This window comes from Vitis riparia, chromosome 7 (genome assembly GCF_004353265.1).
Source record: "Vitis riparia cultivar Riparia Gloire de Montpellier isolate 1030 chromosome 7, EGFV_Vit.rip_1.0, whole genome shotgun sequence".
NCBI lineage: Eukaryota > Viridiplantae > Streptophyta > Magnoliopsida > Vitales > Vitaceae > Vitis > Vitis riparia.
In genome coordinates this window covers 21,258,450-21,272,803 of record NC_048437.1, presented here as the reverse complement: position 1 = coordinate 21,272,803, position 14,354 = coordinate 21,258,450, and the positions used below count along the sequence as shown (strand labels likewise).

General features: G+C 35.8%; 1 protein-coding gene and 1 pseudogene across 1 annotated transcript; both read right to left on the bottom strand.

Annotated features, from left to right (window-relative positions):
- LOC117917666 (zinc finger HIT domain-containing protein 3) lies at positions 1 to 6,155 on the bottom strand. The gene is made up of 7 exons (XM_034834015.1): positions 5,935 to 6,155; positions 5,793 to 5,824; positions 4,849 to 4,890; positions 4,255 to 4,341; positions 763 to 851; positions 567 to 617; positions 1 to 419 (listed from the first exon to the last, which is right to left on the bottom strand). The coding sequence occupies exons 1-7, from the start codon at positions 6,006 to 6,008 to the stop codon at positions 396 to 398; spliced, it is 399 nt and encodes a 132-aa protein (XP_034689906.1). The 5' UTR covers positions 6,009 to 6,155; the 3' UTR covers positions 1 to 395.
- A 735-nt stretch (positions 6,156 to 6,890) lies between these two features.
- LOC117918152 lies at positions 6,891 to 7,698 on the bottom strand (annotated as a pseudogene).
- Between the last annotated feature and the right edge of the window lie 6,656 nt (positions 7,699 to 14,354).

The window sequence follows — 14,354 nt, the reverse complement described above, 5'->3', positions numbered from 1 at the left end:
TCAAACTCATTCTTATTCAAAAAGAAATAAAAATAGAAACAAAATATTCATTCTCATTCTCTAATCCCACATAACATGACAATCCCACATAACAGTGGAAACAAGAGTTTAGAAAAGGATACATGGCTGAGGTTTTTTAGCTCTACTAATCTATATTCACTTGCCTTCTGTCACACGAATTTATCTTATATTAAGATTGTCAAAACATTTTAATTGAATGACTATGCTTTTTAAGCAGGTCAAAGACTGCAGCACAATTGTCCCACTTATGATACCATGACTTGGGAACAGCCATATTGAAGTCCAAGAAGCCAGTGCAGCAGTACAAAAAGGTTTCTCCACAGAAAAGAGTAGGTTGGGTGCAAGAAACATCTTTAACCTACAACGGCTCGCTGTCATCGGCTAATAGCAGATAAAATCTAACAAGGAAAAAAAAAATTGTGTCATTTAAAGCTCTTCCTTGCTCAAATTTCTGAACCTTCAAAGAAATGACTATATGGTGACACATGAACACTAATAGGGGTTCAACTACAGGAGAGTACATGGACAGCAATTGAAGGAAATACCTTATCAGTGAAGATGCTGAATGCCTCAATTCCCATAGCTTTCTCGAGTTCCTAATCAAAGTTGACAAAGACTTTAGCCATTCTTTACCTCATTCTTGCACTAGTGGCAAGTTGATTTACCAATGAAAAATCATCCTCTAGCTACAACTATCGTATAAAGAAAAACTTCATCACAATTTAAAATCAGAGTACTCACGTTCTCGGCATCTGGGGATTGATCAATCTTGTTGATGAGTTCCTGAAGATCTTGATCCTTCAAAGCATCACGGATTTCACTGGAAGAAGCTGTAAAAGAGAACATCTTCTTGTGTTACTGCTGTCACCAGTAATGGCTTCAAAAATCAAAATGTAACAATCTTATGACTTCCCCTTTTCTGCTCAACAGTGTAAATATATGCAGAAACAACTTGTTACCTACAGTCTCAGCATAATATCAACCCTCTACCATGTGGAAGAGTGGCTGAGGACGAATCAGAAACTTATAGCCACTTAATTGGGAGGTATAGGGAAAGCATTTTGAACATTAAGTCACATAAAAACGATGTAAGGTCAGTTCAGGCATCTAAAGGTAGAAGTATATGGAACACGAGAGAAAGTAGTCATGCCATGCTTTGGATGATAACCATAAAAAAAACAATAAGTGGATTAACAAAGAACCTATTAAAAAATGCAGTAGTGATATGTATAGTACTTTTATATAAATGAAACTAGAGTAATTGATCAAATAGGTTGATCCTTAAAACCTCTAGTTCTTAAAATCTCTAGTTTCAAAAACCCAATAGGTTGTTGTGATCCTTTCAATTCCGAAAAGTCCCAAGTCCAGTTCCAGAAGAGCTTATTTTTTTCTCCTACCCTCTTTGAAACATCTATTCATTCTTTGAGCTGCCATTGATTCAAAAAAGTTATGTAAAAACTAAACTTTCTCTATCTGATATTTTCACTTCCACCACTTGCTTGTGATCAGTACTTTTTTATTTATGTGTATATTAAGCCCAGAGCTTGTCATGCAAAATCCCTCTTATGTATGCATGCCAACAAATCAAGCTGTTGAGGCACAGGTGGAGTCTGGTGTCCTCATCAGTGTCCATAAATTGTTCATACAGGTGAGGATCATCCTAGACAAAATGTCTTCAGAGAAGAGGTATTGAGTGAGCATAGTGGCTCAACCCAAAGCAAATGGTGAAACTGTACAAGATTGAATTCAGTTCAAATCAAGATTAAATGCAGAGATGGCAAGTCTGTTACAAAGACATAATATTTTAGTCACTATCCAAAGCTAAATAAAATGTCCAAGATTGTGGCAGTCTGCTAAATAAAATCATATTTTGTTCCATTTTCCCCACAAACAATAAAAATAAAAATAAAAATAAAAATAAAAAAATAAAAAAATGGTCCATTAAGTAAAACCTATGCTACAAGTCTCCATAACAGTGTGTGGTCCATTGAATAAAACCAATGCGACATGTTCCATATTGATGTATCTAAGAAGAGAAGGCATGGTTCCATATTGGTGTTTGGTCCATTGAGTAAAAACCAAGAAGAAAGATCAGTATCTGCAGAAAATAGATGTACTGATGCTCCACCAAGAGTACCAACTAGAGGACTTCTCACATGTGGCTATCCATGTAAGTTTCAGAGGGGCCTCCTGAGAGCACATTGATGCTTTGTCTTCCAGAAGAAGGGGAAGAAGGATCACAATCTGCACAAAATTGATGCATTGATGCTCCAACAACAGTAACAACTAGAGGCCTTCCTCACATGTGGCTATCCATGTGAGTTTCAGAGAGGTCGCCTGAGAGAGCATTGATGCTTTGTCTTGCTATTAGACATTTAAATTTCTCAGGAAGTGAGGTTCCCACTTGGCCCACTATCCTTGGGATCTTTCCATCATTGAGTTGGCATGACAACTGCAAATACAGATTTTTAGAGGCATCAGGTAGTGGCTACAATTGCTTTATGGATTTTTCTTCTCCTATTTGAGCACTGTAAGCGTTACTCCCATTGTCCCATACCACATGAGATGAGCACCAATCTCAGAGGACAGAAGAAAGGTGAGAATAACATGTCGACTTCCTCACTGTAGATTTCATGAGGTTATCTGTGTCAACACAAACACCTTGTATCATATATAAATGAAGAAGGGCTTACTCATAGGCATTACATTGATTACCATCCTCTAGTAAGGGCTCAAGACTTCATTCCTGAGCATCCTACCGCTCTTGATCTTACTGATGAGACAACAACTTGAACCAATTGCCTTCACATGCTTACTGCATTCTCCCCTTTGGTGTACCCACTTTCATCAAGAGGCATCTGTCTCCTGATGGTCTACAAGCCATACTAGGTTTATAGGCAGTTACAACCAGGGGACCCCATCCCTTTATTACCTTTGACATTACCGCCTCTGTCTAGGATGCCCATCAGTACCAGTTTCACACTGAGGTCATGGTATTAGGGTAACCTAGTGCAAGGAGAGCTAGACCATGCACTATTCAGAATTGATTGTAGTAAGAAACAGGTATTGTCTTATCCAGACTCCTTTCTGAAGTCTAAGCATTTGGTGGGACAGATCATTTTTTTAAGGACTCCCCAAACAAAGTTCTCACAAGAGGGGTAATGTAGCACTTTTCCCACCTTTGACAGCCATCACTTTTACTATCCCTCAGCTTGTAGCCCCTCCAGGGGATAAAAGCTTCTAGTTCCAAGGCAAGAGCCCCTTCATTAGCCATGATTTCTCTCTAAGATACCTAGACTCTCAACACCCACAGATATCTCAAGGGCAAACTTCAACGAAAAAAAGGTCAAGGTAAACAGAAAGACTTAATTTATTCTTAGTCCTTGATTTATTTTCGTTCTCTTAGTTTTGCATATCTTGATGTCTGGTTGAGTTCTTGTTAAAAGAAGGGTACTGGATTTTCTATACTTGATTCTCTTAGTTCGTGATATATTTCTTTCTCTCTAGTTTTTCATATCTTGATGCCTGATTGGGTTCTTATAATAGGAGTATACTGGATTTTCTATGCTTTGTGGGATGGCCCCCTCTTTTATAGAAGCATTAATAAATTTATCTTTACCTATTAGAAAAAATAGTTTGATGCATGGTCAACCTACTACTGACGTGGTTCCTTTTATACTTGGTGGGCCATTGTGAGTATCCTTGATACATCAGTGTCTGCAATCATCGCAGAGGCTAACAGGCTGAAGGGTCTATACAGGTTAGACAACAACCGAGTTGGTTGGCTCATAAGCCCTTTTGGCTGTTTCCCAGTATCATTTGGAGGAATTGGATGATCATTAGGACAAACATATAATTACCACAGGTCTACAGGAGTAAGATGCACAGCTACAGGGGCAGATTGGGCGAGGACTTGCACCCCTTTTGTTGCTGACATCCTAGACCTGCTGCTTCAACTTTTGGGAAAGGGGAAGCAATTGAGAGATCTAGCAGCCTGCAGGATTCCTGAACTTATTGTCATTTGCCAGAACATCAAGTGCAGATTCCCAGGACAGTGTAGGCCACATGTCTTCTACAACATTGAGATGCAACAACCCTCACCAGCACCCCCCACCCCACCCAGGATATGAGATGATGAGGCACCCCTCAGTAAAAACATTTTATTAATCATGTTACTTGGATAATTTGATTCTTATAAGGTATGGCTATTGACTTTGAGATAGAAAACCATACCTATAGACTCTAGTTGCAGCTTTTGCAGTACCTCACTTGGTTCATCCACAAGGTATGGTCTTTCTACAAGCAACTGTGAATCTTCATCTGATAAATCAGAATTAAACAATGTAAATTGTACATGTCTCGTAAAATAAGGGTTTGCAATAAATTAACCTCATGAGATAGAACAATAGAAAATCATTACCAAGCATAAATACATTGCATTACAATGAGTAGTCCATGAAGAAACAAGAGATGGGTGTTTCTTAGTCCATATTATCTAGATTTTTTTTAAAAAGAAAAAAGAAATTCTTTTAATGGTAAATACGTTGCATTCTAATGCAAGATGGTTTTCAAAGTAGTTTGACTTTTAAACATTTAGGCTTTGAAGAATGCATTCAAGTAAATCATCGTGAAAAGAGCACAAACTAGCATGAATGAGGGGCATGTCACCATGCCAAGCCTCAGTGTATAATCATAACAGTACTTGCTACACCTATTATCATAAAACTATAAATCTATGAAAAATCAAAAGAATCTTAGACATACAAGTGTACTAAGTAATCTAACTAGGTAAATGATTAACATGTAATTAGAGCAACGAATTCTTACTTGTTTTTACCTCAGGAGATACCGGCTTAACACATGGAATTTCTGCACCATTCATATGAACCAAAAATTAGTTCTCATCTTCTTATCAAATCGATATGAACACTTACTAAAAAAACAAAATGGTATTGTCAAACCTATAAGCTCTACCTTGTGATCTAGAGGAGGCAGAAATAACAGAAGCACCCAATCAGCAGAGCAATAAAGAAGCAAAATAATAACCGTGACTACCTAACTAAACAACCCATAATTTCTGTATGAAGGATTAGCTAAATTAATAAGTAACAACAAACTAGCAAGAATCATGTTTGGTTCTCTTGAGAAAATTGATCAGCTCTATTTAGCTAAATTAATATAAAACAAACTAGCGAGAATCATGTTTGGTTCTCTCAAGAAAATTGATCAGCTCTATTAATTTTACATAGCATTTGAAAGTACAAATCAATCATCTAAAATTATGTAATTAAGGGAAACTGGATGTATTACCAGAAATGGTGGTGAAATAGATTTTACAGTTTTCATATTATTGTACTAATTATTCCTGAGTTTTTAAGATTTCTTGCATTTTACATAAGAACTACTATTATTTAAAAATAATAATAAATTTTTAAAAAGAAAAAGAAAAAACATGATAAAGAAACCTTTTATTCACATAAATCTTTACAAGAGAAGCAAGATACAGCTGTTCCAAACCGTACATATAGAATAATTACTAATCTCTGAACATAAAATGCGGTAGTGAAATTGTACTTTGTAAAGTTTTCGCCCTGAATCGCCTCTCCATTATACTGATAATTTCAATCCTTACCCCAAACAATTTAGCTAACATTGTGTATCGAAATTGTCCAATTTTCTTATTTGTAGTTCCATCCCGAACTACTCAATGAATAAATCAATAAATAAGTAAAAAGAAACAAATAAATGAAAGAATGAAATGGTGGGGATACCTTTATGTTTCTTGAAACAGACAAGAGAACAACTGCAAGGAGTGAATGAAAGGAAATCAATCAAAAACCAGGCGAGATTGAAACATAGAATTAGAAAAGAAAGGAAGATGAATATTATATATTGTGGATGGAGAAAACTTACTATGGAATAAGGCAAGAGGGGCACTTGTACTTGGATGCAGCTTCATTGCACACTTTACACTCCCGACGACTCATTCTCCCTCCTCTCTCTCTCTCTCTCTCTCTCTCTCTCTCTCTCAGTCTCCCCTAAACGACCGAACCCTAGTTTCTCCTCTCTCTCTCCCTCTCTCTGTTGAAAGTTTGGGAAATTCGGAAGTGAGAGCGACTTCAAGGAAATACTTTCCAGAGCCTCTAGTATTGCATTTGTAATTGTAACCTGTTGGAATTTATATACACTAAAAGTCATGGTCTGTTTTATTTTACTTTTTTTGACGCAAATTTTAACATTTTATTTGATTTATTAAAAAAATATAAATAAAGTCATTTGAAAATTTTTATATTTTCAAATTCTTTCCTTGAATAAAAATGGAAAAGAAATAAAAAAAAAATTATAGTTTTCAATTCTTTCTTATTTGAAAGAACATAAATAAATTTAAGGAAACATGTAAAATAAAATTTATTATTTTTATATTTTACTAAATCAGAAATGTATGAATACTAAAATTGGCAAATGAAATTAATTTTAAGGCATCAACAAAACTAATTAAAGTTGAATAATGTTGAGAATAATTCTAGAAACATCCCTTAGGTTTTTCAAACAGAGAGCACTAGCACAAGACATGAGGGCTATGTTTGGTTCCCGGAAAATGCGAGAGAAAGAAAATTGGAAGGAAAAATGGAAGGAAAGAAAAAGGTAAGGAAAGTAATATAAATTTTTTCGTTTGTTTGGTTATTCATCAAAAATTCAAGGGAAAAAAAATTATTTTTTTTGTTTGGTTAACTATGAAAAAAAAAAAGTTAAGGAAAAATGAAAGGAAAATAAATTCAATAATTTGTCTCGTATGGTTATCAATTTATAGAATAATAAAATAAATTTTATATTCTTATTTTCTAAAAATCAGAGAAAGAACCAATTTTTCAATCTTCCCGTAGATGGATTCTAGATGGACCAAATCAAAGATCCTTCACAATTGAAGGGTCTCGAATAAAGCAAAGCACCAAGCCTAGTATAAAAACAATTAAAGCAGCTGGAATTGACGACATAATCCTCATTCTCCGTCGCACACGACGGCGAGAGCGATTCATAGAATCATTTTCTTCTTCATGAACACCCAAGGAGATAGCTTCATCGCCAAAATCACTAGAACCAGTGACAAGACCAAGAACAGAATAGAGAAAAGGGCAAGTGCGATTCCGTCGAGGTCGAGCCAATTTCTAGGCGGACCGGATTTTTCGGAGGAAAAGTCCTGGTTGTAACAGATGTATTTGATGGCGGAGAAGGCGAAGGCGAGGCCCTGGGAGAACTGGACACCGCAGACGACGGGGAGGGGATGAAGCGGTAGAAGAGGGACATGAGGCCGGTGGCGCCGAAGATGAAGAGGGTGGCGGCAGTGGAGAGACCCGCGACAACGATTTGGGGGAGGGAGAGGAGGGGGTCGGAGATGGCGACGACAACGATGGACTTCATGGGCTAGACAGGCATTGGGATGCTGAAGAGAAAGTCGGTGGAGATGTTGTAGAGAGCCGTGAAGATGAGGGTTGTGGAGAGGTCCATGTGGTTGACCAGTTTGAGAGTTAGAACGATGGGTATGTAGGTGCCCAGGTCGCCCACAGAGCCCCCAAGCTCGGCGGAGAGAGTGGTTTTGAGACGGAGGGAGCTGAACCACCGCCGGCTAGGGGGGAGGAGAGGGTTGGTGGTGGTGGTGGAAGGTGTGTCGTCGGTCATGAAAGCAGCACAGTCAAAGTGTAGCAAATGACTGAGTTTATGAATTCAGTTTTGCGGTGAGAGAGAGAGACGGGGGTTGGGGGTTGGGGGGGGGGCATAGCAACCGGTGAAGAGCCCGATAAATTTTCCCCAACTTTTTCCTTCTCTTTTTCTCTTATTTTCCTCATTATTTTTTAAGGAAAATAATAGGGAAAATATTATGATATTTTCCATCATATTTTCCTTTGTATTTTTTTTCCATCATATTTTCCATGTAATCCAAACTAAAGAAAATAATTTTCCACATAATTTTTTTTCTTTCCTTAGCATTTTCCGAGAACCAAACATAGCCGAGAAGAATTGATTATATATAAGTATTGCAAAATAAAAAAACAATATATAGTATAAATAGAGGAAAAGAGAAAGGGGTCTTCCTATTTTCTCTAAAATATTCCCTAGTCATGCTTAATTTTTCTTTTTCATATTTTTCAAATCCAATCATGGTATTAAAGCCACATAAAACCAATGTTATTACTCTTTGTTGGGAACCCTAGATTACTGTGTTTCCCGACCTAGAATCGAATAAGGTGCATGCATTTAACCCTAAGCTTCTTTAGATCAAACACAATTGAAAACATGACATAAAAAACCATATAAGGAGCTAGATTTAGAGATATGGTGAGCATATTTACGATCTAGATGTTCCTAGGCCAATTCCAATCCGTAGAAGTTGTTGAAGACGTTGAAGATCTTGTCTACCCAATGTTCTTCTACTTGATCTTTTCTCACATGAATCTAGACACGTAAGAGAAGTGTAAACTTCTCTTTCTTCTTAAAGGTGGCTAGGGTTTCTCTTTGGAAAAACCTCTCTAGAAGACAAAGTGTCAAAAAGTATGTTAGTTCTAACCCCTAAAGGGGCATTTATAGGTTTCTTTACAAGCTTAAGTAACTTGAGTCCAAATTAGACTTGGGTTACCTAATCCAATCCACTTGAATCTTAATTAATGTATTAGTCCAATTGGACTCTAATTAATTAATCAACCCAGTCCAAAAAAGTAATTTAATAAGATCTAGTGTTATAAAATAAGAGCTTGAGTAGGAACCACTAAGACTCATAAAAAAATACTAACTCCCTCATAATCCAATTATAAAGGTAATTCAACATTTCACTAGAGATAATCAACTACAATACAATATCCTATGAAATTACAAAGTGAAGTTCGAGTTCGTGACCTACTATCTACTAAATGCATACTCCTTATGAACTGGTGTTCTCAATCTAATAAGGTAGTTCTATCAACCTATCAAGATTGTCTCTCAAATCCTATTATGTGATCAATTGACATGCTCTAACTTCAAGAAGCATATGTCAAATTCCACTAAAGGAATTGTTATAGTCATAGTCTTCCTGATCAAATGTCCTTTGGATCACCCAATGAGACATATTGTCTCAATCCTATGAGATATCATGGTGTGCCTATCAAGAATACTCATTACCACCAACCTCCATCAATAGTGACCCAATATGTGGGGATATATGACAATATTAAGATCTCACCTATAGGTTAAAGCCTCCTATTGATTTCAACATAGACTTAATATATTTTCAAGCAGAGAGTCCATGCAGTATAATAGTTTGGTGAATCATGACAACTAATAGACTTATGTCATGATTCATTGTAGATTTTGTCCAATGTGTAACCATACACACTGGTGTACTCACCATGAGAATCTCAGCATGATGGTTAAGATAAGTCATCCCTCCAATTAGGAGTAGTGTCCTATAATCTCTACTGGATTTCTCAATTCCATAAACTAACTGTGAACAACTTATCATCTTGCAAAGAACCCATGACTTGGATCTTCTGTTTAACTCTTAATGCACCTAAATCATATATAATGTAAGTGATATGAGCATAAATGCTCAGATAATAAAGGGAATTGGAAACATAAATAAATAAATTTATTAATGAATCTTAATTTGTCATATCATGTCATGCTTTCCAAGGCTTTATCCCAACACTCCTATTCACCATTGTTATTCCTAGTACTACCACAAATCCAATAGTTGATTCATCCTTTTTTGTTAGTCTTATTCAATTATTTCCAATCTCAACTTCACTCTACCAATCAAGCTAAAGAGAAAAAATTATCTTATTTGGAGATCACAAATCCTTCCTAATCTTCGAGGTCATGTCATTGATGGTTTTGTTACTAGAAAGAAACCTTGTTTAGATGAGTCCATCAATGCTAAAGGTAATTCCTTTAGCATTAATAAAATGTTAAATCCAAAGTATTTTTATTAGCAAAGATAGGATTAATTGATCTTAGGTTGAATGATTACCTTGATGTTAAAACGTGTTGCTTGTTTGATTGTGGGGTGTACCATTTCACTGGAAGTCTAGGAAGTTTTGGTGCATCTGTTTGCCTCTCCTTCAAATGCAAGGTGCTTCAACTAAGAATCTAAATGCAAACAACCAAAAAAGGCTTCATCTCAAAAGCTAATTACATTAACAAGATCAAGTGGATTGCAGACCATTTGGCTATCTTTAGAGTAGCTCTAATTAATAAGGGTCTTATAATGATTTTGTTGGCTAGTGTTGGATCAAAATATGACTCGATAGTTTATATTGAATAGTTGAATTCTAATTCACAAATTGGTCTACAAAATGTAATTGTCAATATTGCAATAGTTGGTGTTCAAAAGGTAGGTCATGGAAATGGAAATAATCATGGAAATGATAGCAAATGTGTAAAAGAGCAAAAGGGGAAAACTATAGCCAACACAATTCTAATGCCTTCATTTTAGAACACTATTATCTTTTCCTTAAAGGTTTCAAGTCCCCTTATTTGTGTGCTTCATTTGGTTGATAGTGAAAGAAAAGATCTTATGAGATACATCTATGAGGCCATGAATAGAGATAAAGAGACGATTGTTAAATTTTTTAATAGAAATGAAGATAAGTACAAAGAAATCTTCAAAATCATTAATAAAAGATGGAGGATTCAGCTTCATCAAGCTTTATATGAGGGTGGGTACTTTTTAAATCGGGAATTCTTCTATGATAAACCAAAATTAAAGCATAATGCAAATATTATTGACAATTTATATAAATGCATCTTAAGGTTGACATGAGACCCTCTTAAGCAAGAAAAAATTATGGGAAAAGTGAGTTTGTACACAAACAACTGAAGACTCTTTAAGAATGAATTAACTATTAGGACAAGGAAAACTAGACCACCAAGTTAGTTAGTTTTGTTTATTTAAATGCTTGTATTGTATTTTTTTTTTTAAAAAAAAAAATAGATGAATTGTTTCACTCAATTATTGATATCTATACTACAATTGAATGTTGAGTTGCATATGGAGCCTTAGCTCCAAATTTGCAAAGGTTTGGGATGAAAGTCCTCAGCCTAACATGTAGTGCTTCGAGTTGTGAACAAAATTGGACTATCTTTGAAAATGTAAGTAGTTAAACTAATTACAAACAATATAGCCTTAAATGTAACTTAAAACTTTAAAATATATTTATGTGTTCATAAATTTTTATAGATTCATAAAAAGAGGAGAAATAGGTTAGCTCATCAATGATAAATAATTTGGTGTACATTAAGGATAATCGAGCCTTGAAAAGAAGATACAATCAATATGACACCATTAACCTAATTTCCTTGAAATATATAGATATAAATGAATAGAACCCTTAAAAGCATGACATGATGTAAAAATGAATAAAATTCATTAACATTTATATTATGATTCCAATTCTCCTTTGTTATTATATATTTATGCATTATCTATATTAAAGCATTTAAGTCTACATTACTTGCATTGTAATGAATTGGGTGCATTAGGAGTTATATAAAAGATCCAAGTCATAGGTTTCTTCTAAGTAAATGAGTTGTTCATGACTGGTTCATGGACTTAGACAATCCATTTGAGATTGTAGTGCATTACCTCTTATTTAGAAGGATGATTAGCCTTAATCATTGGGTTAAGTTTCTCATGGTGAGTGGACTAGTGTGTATGGTTACACATTAGACAATACCTATGGTGAATCATAAAATTGACTATCGAGTAGTAATGACTTTACCAATCTAATTATGTCGTATAGACTCTCAACCTTAAGAAAATATTGAACCTTAAGGTATTTGATGGCTTTACCCTACGGGTAAGACCCTAAGGTGGTTATATATTCATTATGGATTGAGTCGCTATTGATTAGGGTAGGTGACAATATATATTCTCAAGATAGAGACCACGATAACTCATGAGTTTGAAGCAGCATGCCCCCTTTGGTGATCCTAAGGACATGTGATCATGAAATCTATGGCCATAGTATTTCATTCAATGGAATTTGACATTGTTGTTCAAGAGCTAAAGTATGTCAATTGAGCACATAATAGGAGGATCCAAAACTTAAAGATGGTAGAGGTAATCTTGAGAGGTTGATAATGTTTATTTCGTTAGATTATGAATACTAATTCATGGAGAGTTTGCATGCAATAATTAGTAGGTCATGGACTCAAGTTTTCCATCTTGATTTAATATCATAGGATGGTGAAGTACAATTGACTCCCTATAGTGAGATGTTAAGTTAACGTCAAAATTAGATTCTAAGGGAGCTAATACTTTTTTATGGGTCCCAATGGTCCCCGCTCGAACTTTTATTCCCTTGGTGACACATTTTTTAGGGATAGTTAGGTTATTTATTCACATGTTTACATAAGAGCATTTTAGTAAATATGCAAAATTGCATAATAGCTTGTGAATGAATGGTCTTTTTGGATTGACTAAGTGTGAAACCAAGGTTTGGTTAATCTTGATTTTGATGATAACAAAACAAGGTTTAGAACTAATGATTATAATTTAAGTGTGATTAGGCAAGATGATTTCCAAAGTGGCAATTACAAAGACATATCAAGCCAAAGAGAAATCATGAAGAAGAAGACCACCTCAAAGAGAAGTGCTTTTCAAGACCCAAGCTTCATAAGATCTCCTTGTAAGGTTGTTGGTGCACTAGGTTTTTTCATGCATTACATTCTTTACTTATGTACCAAAATCATCCAAGAATTAATTCATTTTAAATCCTTTTAAAATTGGATGATTTCATGTTTTCAATTAAAACCTTGTGTCAAATATTTTCCAAACTTGTTTTAAAGGTTTTAAATTGAAAAAGTTGAGTGTTGAGCCAAAAATGGCTCAACCGGTTGAACCGGATGAACAGTAACTGGTTGACCCACAGCTCAACCGGTTGAGGTTATGAACAGTAACCGGTTGACCCTCAGCTCAACCGGTTGAGGGGTATGAACAGTACCCGGTCGACCGTTCGAAAAATGCAAAAATTTTCTCTTTCTTCCAGAACGGTTGTTCAACCGGTCAAGGTTGAACCTCGTCCGGTCGAGGTCCGGTCGAGGCCCGGTCGAGGCCCAACGGTCACCTGCCAAGCATTAAATGCTAACGGCTAGTCAACCGGTCGACCCTCAGCTCGACCGGTCGAACCCCAAACGGCTAGTTTGACTTTTTTCTTCTATAAAAAGGCTCCAATCTTCATTGTTTAAAGAACTTAACCTTCCTAAACCTTTCTTGAATATATTTGAGCCTTTGAAGAAGTGTTTTGAGTGCACCATTGTTCCAAAACTTGCATATCTTTAGTGCACCATTCAATCCTAGTTTTTCTTGTATCTTTGAGCCTAAAGTTCTATTACTAGGATTTTGTGAGATCTTTATTTGTATATCCTTGAGAGGAAGTTTTCCAAGAGTGTGGTATCTCTTGAGAAGTGTAAAGGGTGCTTGGAGCCAAAAGTCCAAGAGGGTGGATTGGAACCATAATCCAATTGTATTGCTTGAAGGCTTGGTTTGGAAGCCTTGAATTAGTGGAACCTCAAGCTTGGGATTGAAGCTAGAGGAGAGTGGATGTAGGCCGGGTTGCACCGAACCACTATAAATCTTGTGTTTGCACTCTCTCTTCCCTTACTCTTTTAAATTATATGCAATTGTGTTTATTTTGTTTATTATATATTTGCATATAATTGTCTCTTATTTTTATATAGTTTAAATTTGGGAAAAAGAGACCATCACCCTATTTACCCCCCCCCCCCCCCCCCCCTATAGGGTGATTACCATAGTTTGGATTAGCCTCAAATTCCTAACACTAAGTAATTAATTAAAGCTCACTAGGGCTAATTAATTATTTAGGGCCTAAGTGAGCTAAATTCAATGACTCAAACACAAGATGAACTCAAGTCACTTAAGCCCACAAGGAAGTTTATATAAATCTCCTTAGGGGTTTAAGGCTTTCATATTGATAATCTTTCTATTCAATTTTCCACAAAGAGAGAGAGAGAGAGAGAGAGAGAAAGTCCTACCCTCCTTCCTTAAGAAGAGTATTCCACCATCTTCAAATGCCAAGGTTCAAAGAGAGAGCCATCAAGCGAAAAATCGTGAGGTATTTGAGATCCTCACCTAACTCTTCATCGATAGGAATTGATGTAGGAACATCAAGATTGCAAGTAAAGTTTTTTGAACACATGGATCTAAGATCTACAATTTTTATATGACATATGCTTTCATTGCATAGATCTAGAGATCCTTATGAAGTTATTTGTGTGCACCCCTACGACACTAGGGCTTGGAAAGGAGCAATCTAGATATTCCAACATGGTAGATAGGAAGA